This window comes from Kogia breviceps, chromosome 4 (genome assembly GCF_026419965.1).
Source record: "Kogia breviceps isolate mKogBre1 chromosome 4, mKogBre1 haplotype 1, whole genome shotgun sequence".
NCBI classification, from domain to species: domain Eukaryota; kingdom Metazoa; phylum Chordata; class Mammalia; order Artiodactyla; family Physeteridae; genus Kogia; species Kogia breviceps.
In genome coordinates, this window is record NC_081313.1 from 27,751,299 (window position 1) to 27,763,488 (window position 12,190).

General features: G+C 45.4%; 1 protein-coding gene across 1 annotated transcript in view; it reads right to left on the reverse strand.

The window, feature by feature from the left end:
- Positions 1–11,904, reverse strand: part of SLC45A2 (solute carrier family 45 member 2) — a 32,756-nt gene extending 20,852 nt beyond the window's left edge. The window contains exons 1-2 of the mRNA XM_059060834.2: positions 11,505–11,904; positions 9,118–9,294 (exon numbers count right to left, since the gene is read on the reverse strand). Coding sequence (XP_058916817.1) covers positions 9,118–9,294; positions 11,505–11,889 — 562 coding nt within the window. The 5' untranslated portion in view covers positions 11,890–11,904. The remainder of the gene's footprint in view (positions 1–9,117; positions 9,295–11,504) is intronic.
- Positions 11,905–12,190: the final 286 nt, after the last annotated feature.

The window sequence follows — 12,190 nt, forward strand, 5'->3', positions numbered from 1 at the left end:
GTGAGAGGCCCGCGTACCGCAAAAAAAAAAAAAAAAATTAAAAAAAAATTAAATTAAATAAAATAATTTTTAAAAATTTAAAAAAGACGGGCTTCCCTGGTGGCGCAGTGGTTGAGAGTCCGCCTGCCGATGCGGGGGACGTGGGTTCGTGCCCCGGTCCGGGAGGATCCCACATGCCGCGGAGCGGCTGGGCCCGTGAGCCATGGCCGCTGAGCCTGCGCGTCCGGAGCCTGTGCTCCGCAACCGGGAGAGGCCACAGCAGTGAGAGGCCCGTGTACCGCAAAAAAAAAAAAAAAAAAATTTTAAAAAGAAAAACAAGGCTTCCCAGGGTAGGCAGGGCATTCATGATGGGAGGATGGGAGGTGGGGAGCAGAACCTCCTGCAGGTAGCTTGGGGGACCCAAGAGCAGAAGGGACCAATACTTTATTTCCTGGGAAGACCCCAGGGGGACATTAAGACCTCAAGAAAGAAATGGCTATGCCGTGGATGGAGACAGATGAACTTGTGTGTCAGGCTCTGTTCTAGGTGCTTGACATTTACGACTCATACAATCCTCAGAACAACCCTTTGAGGAAGGTACTACCACTGATTCTTATTATTAGCGGTAGTTACGTTCTAGAAAGTCTCCACAAGCCCTGAATTCGTGAATAGTAAACTACTGCTCTGAGGGGAAATACAGCGTTAAGTTCCTGTGAGCCTCTAATCTCATTTTCATCAACTGATCAACATATAACCTTGTTTTACGTATGTTTCTGCTTAAAGATACCTTATTTAATACACAGTTGTTTCATTAACATGGAACCCATGGCTAACAGCACTATAACCCACACCTGAACAAAACTCATTAGACATATTTTCTCCATAAGACACATCACAACGTTCTTGCCCTTATGAATCCGAGACAGTGCTTTCAGCACCACATTTAGGGCTGCTGTAAATAGTGAAATCACCAAAAAAAATGCAAAGAGAAAAATTGGCACTAAACATACCAGTCAAGGGACATCTGTTTACAGTGTGAGAATCAAAACAAGAAGTCAGAGTGTCACCTTGATCAACCACAGCCGGGAACAAGCACATGGGGCGACTCAAAATTTTTCTCCTCCACTCTGCAGATGCTTGCAATGATCTCAAACAAGCTGCAAGTATTGATTTTGATGGCAAAAATAAATTTTAGTGAGCAGATGACTTCACAAATACAGAATCCATGAATAACGAGGATCAACTGTATTTTTATCTCTATTTTAGGGACAAGGAAATCAGAGCACAGAGAGTTTGCAGCTCACAGAGCTCCCGTCATACGGGGAGGCGTGGGAAGAGCAGGATGGCGTGGCGGTGGAGGCAGCTGAGAATCCCCGGCTTCTGAAGGGGCCCTGCAGACAAGGATGAGAGCGAATGCAACTGTGACCAGTGTAGCCTGACCACTGAGACACCGTGGGACCAGGGACAGCCCAGTAAATGCCAGTGTGAAAACATGATGCTAAAACCCAGATCCTCTGTGCCCTGAAACCTTTCTACTCTAAGCTCTCAAGAATTTAGATGCAACCCTTGGGGAAAGGGGTGGGAGAATATTCCAAAGGGACTGACACTAAGTTTTCTCCATCCTGTGCCAATGGGGCTTAACACAGACACAATTAAATTAAGTTTGGGGTTTGGGATTCACACTCGTTTCAGACATGAAGATTCACCCAACATTTTCCAATACTGAGCATCGGTTATGCTGCAGGCTAAAAAATTTGCAGCAAAGCAATGCCAGAATCATATACTTCTTAATCAGACACACGCACGCAGAGAACTGGGGGAGTGTTTGCCACAGAGGGTAAGAGCACTGAGACCGCATTTCGTGTTCCTGTGAAAGCTGCTGACATGTATGTCTAATGCAATAATGGTTCCCATAGAAGCATTCACCTTATCTCAACATTTTCTAAAGGCAAGTTGCTTGATTTGAGTCTATGAATGACTACTGCTACCCTAACTCAGAGAAGGTTCTTGAAACGTCTCATTTTCTGACGTGACATGCAAAATCTGACTCCTGTTCTTGCTTGAAGATTAGAAATAGTCACTAATTGGCCCTATTATGGAGCCATTTGTGGCTTCTATGAGTTTTCTTTAAGTCTGCAGAACAAGTATTTTAGTTCTGAGTTGCAACAGCTCATTTTACTGTAAGGTAAAATTGTTGAGCACTTTGCAAAATGCTTTAACTCCTCCTAATGGTGACCAAACAACATGGAGCACCTACGCTAGAGTGAAAAAGCTCAGGACTAAGTCATGAGCTGAATCAGGCAGCCCTTGTGGCCACGGCAGGTCCTCTCGGTACCCCCATCCCAGTCCTTTCTCCAGCAGCCGCTGCGGTGACCAGTTCTAAGCTAGCCTTGGCCCTCTTTGCTCAGGTGCCTTGCCGGAGGGAACCCACACTCGGGGGGCGGGGGGGCAGCACTCACACAAGGGAGGTTAAAACCCATGGGAGCACCCCTGGCCAGTGGCGACTGGAGCCAACGCATTCATCTCCCCAACTTGATCCTCCCAGCTGGAGAGTTCTGAGATGCACTTCCTAAGGCTCCTCGGAGGGTCCTGGTGAGATAGAGGCAGCCACTGAGAGCAAAGGCCAACTCTGTAATGCTCCCTGTATTGGCCTGTTCCACTCCCCGCATTCTCTCACTCTCAGTCTCTGGAATCCTTTCCCCAATAAGCTATGCGCATAAAGACCTTCTCTGGGGCTCAGCTTCCAGGTGAATCCAAACAAAAGCATGACCCAGGTCTTTGGTTGGCTGGCTGGCTGGCTGGTTGGCTTCTGCCCCTAGTCTAGTTTACCGCTACTCAGCTCTGTGACCTTGGGTTAGTCACTCACCTCTTGGCAACACAGCTTCCTCACAGGTAAAATGAGGATGTTAAAATAGAATATTGGTCTCATCAATATTGCTTCAGCATATTCCCAGAACTATTCTAAGCACTGGTGATACAGCAACAAACAGGAAAGATAATATTCCTGTCTTCAGAGAGCTTATATGTTGACTATAGAGGCAGACAATAAACAACAAACAAATAATATATTATCCGGTAATCAGGAACACATCACGGAGGAGGGGCTATGCGACCAGATTGTAACAAAGAGTGAAAGCAAACCAAGCTGGCCAGTTGGTATCTGGGGAAAGATTTCTGGCAGACAAAGCAGTCAGGGAAAAATGTCCTCAGGGGCTCCCTTCTCTAAACTGCCTTTGAGATTCTTTGAGAGGTAGGTGCTGAAATGGGAAAAGAAATGGCAGTTTGGAGACATTAACTGTTTGGCCCTAAGTTATTCACGTCACCCTCAAAGCTGAAGTTCCTGTATCCTGGCTTCTGCTCTGGCCACATCCTTTCCAAGCTGCCTGAGTGAAGCGATATCAAAGTTCACAGGGGCAGAAACTTCAAAGGGAACCCAGCTGATGAAAGAAATCCACTCATGCAGCAATGAGTCCTAAAGGAGAAGTTAAAACCGACTCTAACATGAAATGTGGCTTCTTTCCACTTGTATAGGTTTGGTCAAAGGGGTCCATATCTGAAATTTATTTTTAGGACTCATTTTGTTAGTTCTTAATTATTTCTTTGTGTTTTTTTTTTGTTTGTTTTTTTTTTTTTTTTTTTTTTGCGGTACGCGGGCCTCTCACTGCTGTGGCCTCTCCCGTTGCGGAGCACAGGCTCCGGACGCGCAGGCTCAGCGGCCATGGCTCACGGGCCCAGCCGCTCCGCGGCATGTGGGATCTTCCCGGACCGGGGCACGAACCCGTGACCCCTGCATCGGCAGGCAGGCTCTCAACCACTGCACCACCAGGGAAGCCCTAGTTCTTAATTATTTCTAATCTGAGCATTTGTTTCACTAGCATTTTAATGCATACTTTGAAGTATTAAAGAAACAGAAAAATCAAAAGAGGCTGAGCCTAAGAAGTTATTCATTCTTCTTCCAAAGAGGTACATGGGGCAAGTTTCTCACTGAGTCATTATATACAAATAAAACTTTCACAGGTCCGGCGGGAATGGAGGAAATCTAGTACATATAAACATTTGGTTTATGGGAATGGAGGAAATCTAGTACATATAAACATTTGGTGTTGAATCCTTTTAAATGGTTCCTTGCTCTGGACCTGAGACCATTTGCCAGGATATTAATAACTAGCATTGTGTAGAGATTCACACCGCTGTGAAGAAACAAAAGTTCAGAAATACTAAGGCGAATCAGCATGAGGAGGAGCCAGGATGTGAACTGGGACGGCCTTTACCATCATGTCTGGTCCCAGCCTCCTTTGGTGGGATGGAGCCCGCCGCTAAGGAGAGCAAGGCCTTGGGTTAATTTAGCAACATAGGCTTGGTTAGAAGCATTCTGACACAAGGGAGGAATCTCCTTCTGGTGAGTGTGGGTTCCACAGCCTCAGATGCACCCAAAGGTGAAGGCATGGGGTGAAGGGATGAGGGTGGATCCACTAAACACAGCATATCTACCACATTCGCAAGGGGTGGAGGGCAGACAGAGTTACCCTTAAACATAAGAGACAGAAGAAGCTGGAGGACTAAAATGTCCTTCTGGAAGCCAGTAGGGTCTTTTCTTTAAAAAAAAAATCAGAAATACGCTGGGAAATATTTTGGCAGTGAACCCTTTGACACTTACTCACAAAGCATTTGGAATTGTTGGGCCTGGACTACAGCTCTGAAATAAATAAAGAAGAATTTCAATTTACTCGAATGATTGGATTCCTCAGGTAAATGGTACCTTGCTGATGATGAAAATCAAAATGGGCCCTAAAACTGAACATGACTTTATTATAAAATGCTTGTTTCAAGCAGAATGTTATAGACATCTCTTTGCCAAGTTCATGTAAATTCGGGAGGTCTGGCACGTATGCAAAGACTAAGTAAAGTGATAATGCACTGCTCATTATTTTCCTCTCCATCTTTTAATGTGGTCTACCATTCAGAGCAAGGACACCACAGTGCAGTCACACATCCATGTTTAACTCAACAGAATTCAACTATTCACACTTTAAAAAGAGGGAGAGAGACAGCAAGAAAGATAAAAAGAACATTTTAAATAATATGGGTTGTCCTATCTGCTGTTCTGTTAATCGAGTCCATGTCCAGAAGTAAACATTAAAGAGGAGATGAATCTGCAGATAAAGTTACCTGTATCCATCACTATGCAGATCTATATACACAAAACAAGGTATACTGTATTTTATGAATGATCTGAGAGGTGTTTACAAATAATGTGGACTCTCTGTGATTATCACTTAAGCAGGGACTTTAGAATCTAAACTTTAAATAAAGTGAGACTGACTGCTTCATAGGAGGAAGGTATTTTAAGTTGTTTTTTTCTAGTAGAGGAAAGAACTTGCTTTGAGCCATCCACACACCCTCGGGGGTCCCCCTATAGCCAGAGACAGTTGACTGAGGTCCAGAGTTCATGTTGGTCAAGAGACAAAGCAAGGTAACTAAATGAGCATATTCATCTGATCGCTGCAATTTGTAAAACTGCCCGAAATACAAGCAGGGTTATAAAACCTAGAGTCTCTTTTTAAATAGCTAACACTTCTAAGTGTCTGCTAATGGCAAGGCAATGAGTTGGAAGCCATGGGAGTTTGCAGGTGAATCTTCATGTTTTTACAAATCTTGTAGTTTACAAATCTTGTAGAAGAGATGGATAAATCCACAGTGAGTCATAATTCAGGAGAGAATGTGAATGTAACAAATGTGATCAGGTAAAACTGTGAATATGAGTATAACTTTAAAATGTAATTACCCCTTCATTATTCACTAAGAGATTGGGATTTGGAAGGTCTGGCTGTCACTTTCTTACAATAGTCTTGGTCTTTAATTGCTCTCATGAGGATAATACTCAATTGCGTTTGTATTCTATGTGGTAGCTACTAGTTTTGGCCTATTCAGTATTAATAATTACCCCTTCCTCCTGGCTAACAGAACCCCAATTTGATTCAGGGATATGCTCCCCACCCCCCAAAATACCCTCTCTTTCTTCCAACCTCCCAGGCCCCTGGGTGCTCATGTGCCCTAATTCTGCCCCATGAGAAACAAGCAGAAGTCTGTGGGGTTCTAGGAAAGCGTTTGCTTTCTTCATTAAAAGATATATGTTGAAGCCTTAATCCATAAAGTGACCATATTTGGAGATAGGGCCTTTAAGGAGATAATTAAGGTTAAATGAGGTCATAAGAGTGGGGCCTTAATCCATAGGACTGGGGTCTAGATAAGAGGAAGAAGAGGCACCAGGAGTGCACGCACAGAGGAAAGGCCATGTGAGACCACAGCGAGAAGACGGCCAGGAGCGAGCCAAGAAGAGAGATCTCACCAGAAACCAACCCTCCTGGCACCTTGATCTTGGCCTTCCAGCCTCCAGAACTGTGAGAACATAATTTCTGTACTTTAAGCCCCCCAGTCTGTGGTATTCAGTTATGGCAGCCCAAGCAGACCACATAGGCCACAAGGGAAGTAAAATTCAGGATATGTGTATGGTGAACTGTAACCTCCACTATCTCTTCCTGCTGGAATTATCCATTTCATTGATACCTGATGAGCTTTTGTGCTTTGATTATGCGGTGGGTGGAGCCTCTGACCAAATTAGAAATGAAGTTTGCCTGCAATTTGGAAGAGAATTGAGGGGCTTTCTCTCTGGGAAGTGGGTAGACGAAAGTTCCTAAGCAGCTTCGATTTCCAAAGGGAGAAAAGGGGGAAGGGAATTTCAGTGTGAGTAAAGCCCCAGAAGCTGGAAAGGAAAGGGCAGTCTCCTTGGTGTGTTCCATTGATATTCACCTTGAGCACCTACAACATGCCAAGCAGTGGTGGCGGTACAGGGATACAGTGGGTAAAACAGACCTGGATTCCGCCCCTGGGAACACGCCGGGAAACTGCTCAGAGCGCAGAGGATGTGGCGGGAGAAATGGGAAACAAAGCTTGAAGGGTAGGGTGGGAACAGATTGTGGGGAGTTTGAACCCTGTCCAGGAATTTGATCTTGATTCAGTAGGCAAATGGGGAGTGATGGAATAAAATTCATATTTTATGGCAAGACAAGAAAAATTTAAACATAAAATGCTCTCTCTGCCTGTTTGGGCCTCCATCCTCCCCTTTAGTGTGCATCGTGCATCTGTATCATACATTAACCAGACCGCTGCGTAAGGCACAGGAGTACCTGCTCGATACGGAGCAATTTTCTCCTGGCACCAGCAAGGTAACCCCTTAGGAAATAACATTCCTTTCTTAATCCTGTAAGTGGTCACGATGACCCACTACTCACCTTGTATGTGCAGATCTGGACTATGTAAACTGTCAATAGGTCATCTGATGTATAATCCTTTGTCTCAAATCTGTGTTTTGACCTCTGATGGGAGGAACAGTTTTAGAGCTCTCTGAGAGACTGTCTCCTGGTTTATAATCTTCAGGTTGGCTTGACTAAAATTCTCTATTTCTTTCTTAGATTGACTGTGGATTAATTCATAATTTGTCAACAGGAGCCACTGCAGGTCATTGAACAGGAAAGTGCCCTGGTCATAGCTGTCTTTTAGGAATATGAAGCTGGAAGCTACGTGTTGTTTCAGTCGGAATAGGAAGAAATTAGAGACTGGAAAATCAGTTAAAGGATAAGTATGAAAGATACAGTGAAAGCCTAAACCCAGGTCATGTTTGCTGAGACTACTATACACTAATATCAGTAGAGAACTTCAAGACATTTTATCGAACTCAATAGAAATACTACCATGCGTTAACCTTGGAAAAGTTCCCAAAATACAGGGCTCAGTCTTCTAACACAGAGGCAGCAAAGCAGAGGTTGTTTGGCCGAGACTAACACTGATGTAAGCTGGGAAGGAGTGGCCATACAGCCCAAAGCACTTAGAGCAATAAGACTCTCAATGTGTCAGGTTCAAAAGCCAAGAAGTCTCCCATGAGACTTTGCTGTAATTCATTTGCAGATTATGATAAAGCAGCAGGAACTGTGGGATTTCAGTTAGGAAGATGCAGTTTGAATCTCTATCCTGGGACCTTCTAGCTGTAGACATGGGGCTCGGGGGCCCCACAGACGGGCTGGACTCTTGCTCTCTGTCTGCCCTGGAGTACGGAGGAAATATTCTCTGCTGGGCAGCCCCATCCTTCCAGGACTCACCAACCAAATATTTGCTCTAACAACAAATTACTGAGCCAACGGCTTCCATGCAGGTGCCGCTCTGGGCTGCAGAGACACAAACTGGACAAAACTCAGGATTTTGCTTCTCATGGGACCTACCTGGCCATGGGAGGAGACAGAATATGTCAATACATAAAATATATTGGCTGGGCGATGTAGACCTTCAAACAGAGTCCCCACGAGTAGACAAAGAAATGCTCCCAGGCCAGGATCATGCTGTCATCTTGTGCATGACACCCCAGCCCTAGAAAAGTCCTAACTGGAGCTCTCTAAATTCATGCTGAACATCAGTAGCACTGCTCTAAATGAAGGACCCAACAGCAACCAAAGGAAGCCGGCAATGGACCCAAGAAATGGAGAGGGCCCCCCGTTTTCCTCCTGGCATGGCCTTTTCCAAACCAGGAGGTTGACGAAATGCCAACTCTTTATACAACTAAGAAACCTCTAAGACTTGGGGCTTTTTATGTGCTTGGTTTGTTTCTATTTTTGTTTTAAAATGTGATCCTTGGGATACTTGCCACAGAATCATCTGGAGTAGTCATTAAAAATGCAAATTTCTAGGCCTCACCTCAAACCTACTGAATCAAAATAACTGGAGGAGGGGCCCAAGAAGCTGCATTTTTAACAAGCTCCTAAGTAATGCTGATGCTACATATTACTGATTAAAAAATAAAACAAAACAAAAAATGAAGTCAAGTCTACAAGGCCTCTTTTCATTTTAGTTGTAAAGGTCTCCACAAATGGCTCTTCAGAAAGCCCTTGTATAAACTTCCTTTGCAAAAACTCCACAGCCTGGTCACAAGAGAAATGCACTGGAAGACAAGAGCCCGCGTGATGGGAGCAGTCCATCAACGGATCCATTCATTGAAAAAGTCTTGAGTGCTGAGACACTGGATGGCTTCAGTGGAAGGGCCTCCCTATCTGGGGAGCTGAAGGATAGACTTTCTGGAATATTCCCTACCTGTGAAGAGGGCATGGTAGTGGAGGCCCCTCTCCTTATCTCGATGGGTGCAGACATCAAATAAGTAGGCTTTGATAGGCCCGTCAATGAAGTCAGCAGCAAAATCAAAGAGAACCACACCTATCATGGTGACACTGATGGCCCAAATCAGCTTCCTCCTTGGGTCGGCAATCAAAGCTAAAAGAGAAACAAACATTGGTCTCCTAAATCCTGGTTTAGAATGATCTGCATTTTTATTTCCACCCAGACTTCCTGTCATCAAATTATTTCCCTTTACTTTCATTTTGCTTTGCTTTTCCAAATAAGAAATAGCTCCACCATTTTTTCAAGTTTTAAAAATGATGCAGTGAATGTCCAGAAAAGGCAGCTCTCTAGAGACAGAAAGTAGACTGGGCAGTTGCCCAGGACTGTCAGGGAGAAGGAAATGGGGAGTGACTGCTAACGGTTGCCAGGCTTCTTTCTGGTTTCTGGTCGGGGGGGATGAAAATGTTGTGTAATTAGATAGTGACGGTGGTTATACAACCTTGACAACATATGAAAAAGCACTGAGTTGTATACTTTTAGATGGTGACTTGTATGGTATGTGAATCATCTCTTTAAATAAAGCTGTTTTAAAAACTATACATGCTGAGTGTAAACCGTAGAGAAAAGCTGGGGAGATGCTTCTAGATTCCAGCCCCTAGATCCGGTCATCCTTCAGACATCCCTTTACACACTACTGTGGAGAGGTGTGCACCTGTGCCCTCATGCAGTGCTTCTCAAACTTCAGCGTGCTTAACCACCACTTGGACGACTTGTTAAAACAGGTTGTTGGGCTCCACCTTCTGTGATTCATCAGTAGGTGGGAGGGGGGCCTCTAACAGCCCCCCACTGATGCTGATGCTGCAGGCTGGCCCCAGGGACCGGTTCCGTGGATGACAATTTTTCCACGATGGGGACAGGGGGGTGGAGGCAGTTCAGGCGGTAATGCCAGCGATGGTTGGGGGGATGGTTCGGGGGGTCACAGGAGCCACAGGGAGCCTCAGAGGAAGCTTCACTCGCTGGCCCCCCTGCTCACCTCCTGCTGTGCGGCCCGGTTCCCGACAGGCCGTGGACCAGCACCGGTCCGTGGCCCGGGGGTTGGGGACTCCTGGGTTGGAGGACTCTGCTTTGAGGAGCACTGACTAAGGGATCGTGTTGTACATGAGCATTTCCGGTGATGAAGACCAACTTCACAGTGTTAACAGCTAAATAATATTCATCCTATGGCTATGCCACAGGTTCACTGACTCACTCACAACTATTTCCCTTGCTTTCAGTTTATTTTTTAAACCTAATATGTAATATATGCACCTGGTTTTTTTTAACATCTTTATTGGAGTATAACTGCTTTGCAGTGTTGTGTTGGTTCCTGCTGTATAACAAAGTGAATCAGCTATGCATATACATACATCCCCATATGCCCTCCCTCTTGCGTCTCCCTCCCTCCCACCCTCCTTATCCCAGCCCTCTAGGTGGTCTCAAAGCACCGAGCTGATCTCCCTGTACGTAACTGTTTTTAAAAATACAGTAAAAAAAAAAAAAAATAGTGAAAAATAAGCCTACCCTCCCCCTCTCACCCCAGCCCTTTAGTACTCCTTCCCTAACGGCAACAATTCTTTTCAGTTTTTTTGTAATTTTTTCCAGAAATACCCTACATTTATAGACTTATGCCCTCTTTTAAATATATACAAATGATAAATGATTAGCGTGTCTCATTATCATCCATTCTGCTAGCCTGAGAGTTAATGCTCAAATATGTGTGCTATTTTTCAGTTTAACGATTCTTTTCTCAATGCGATATGTACTACCACCAATTACTAATTGGCGGTGGCTGATTAATGGCTAGAAAAAGTGCTCACCATCAGGTTTATGTCCACAATTTGCAGTGCAAAATTGTCCCCTTGAGCTACCAGGCTGATGCCATGTATCTATTAAAAGGCTCCACAGAAAGCTGTGAACATAATTAACTCTCATCTGGACACCAAGTTACATTTATTCGAAAAATGTATGGAGCCATTTGGCAGCTGGTTAATTTGAGAAAGTACTAAACAAGGTATAATGGGCACACAAAAAACCCATAATTGATAAACACGTAAAAATATGTAATTTAATAAAATGGGTAAAAATATAAGCCTATTTTCAAGTTCTCACAATTGAAAAAATAATGTATCCTGACGTTTCTCAAAGTAAAGGCGCCTAACCACAGAATTTGGGTCACTCAAAGGTGGAAACTCAATGCATCTTAGGAGAGAGAATCAGTTTTAACCGATTTCTGACTGTGGCGTAAAGAAATCTGCATTCTCCTCTCAGCGAGCTGCATAACAGGACCCTTCTCCCGGCCTGCCCACCTTGTGCTGCCCACTGACCTGATATGATAGCGTCCCCGTTAAGGTACATGGCCATGCCCAGGAGCATCACGACGCCCAGCGTGAGGATGTAGGGTCTCCGCCGTCCCCAGCGGGCCCGGCAGTGGTCGCTGGCCAGGCCCACCACGGGCTGCAGCAGGAATCCCAGGATAGGGCTCAGAAGCCACACCATGCTGTAGAGACTCCTGGGCAGGCCCACGCTGAGCAGGACTGGGGTCACGTAGGCTGCCTCCACCGCATAGCAAAACTCCCGGCCGAACATGGCCATGCTGTGCATGACCAGGCTCCCTGTGGGTCTTTTGGGCGGCTCCACGGAGCCGAAGGGGCCCTCCTCGGCGAGGGACTTGTAGGTGTGGGTGCCAGGCTGCCCACTGCTGTCGCCCATGGCCACTGGGTGAGGAACCTGCCTGCAAGCCCACCACCTCTTGCGTGGCCCTGGGGTTTGTGCTCACAGCTGGATATGAGGTGGAGCCCGGCTGAGCGGCCAACAGAGATGGTCAGGCTGGGGGAGGGGCTCAAATTCTTTCACGCCTCTAAGATCACAAGTTATGATGAGAAGGAAGGGGGGTGGGGCCTGGAAAGCATGATGGAGATTAGCTGCTGTGAGCCCTCTGGCTCCTTAGAACGTTCTTCTAAGAGTCTTCCTTTGTACTGTTCTCTCTGCCTCTCTCTCTCTCTCTCACACA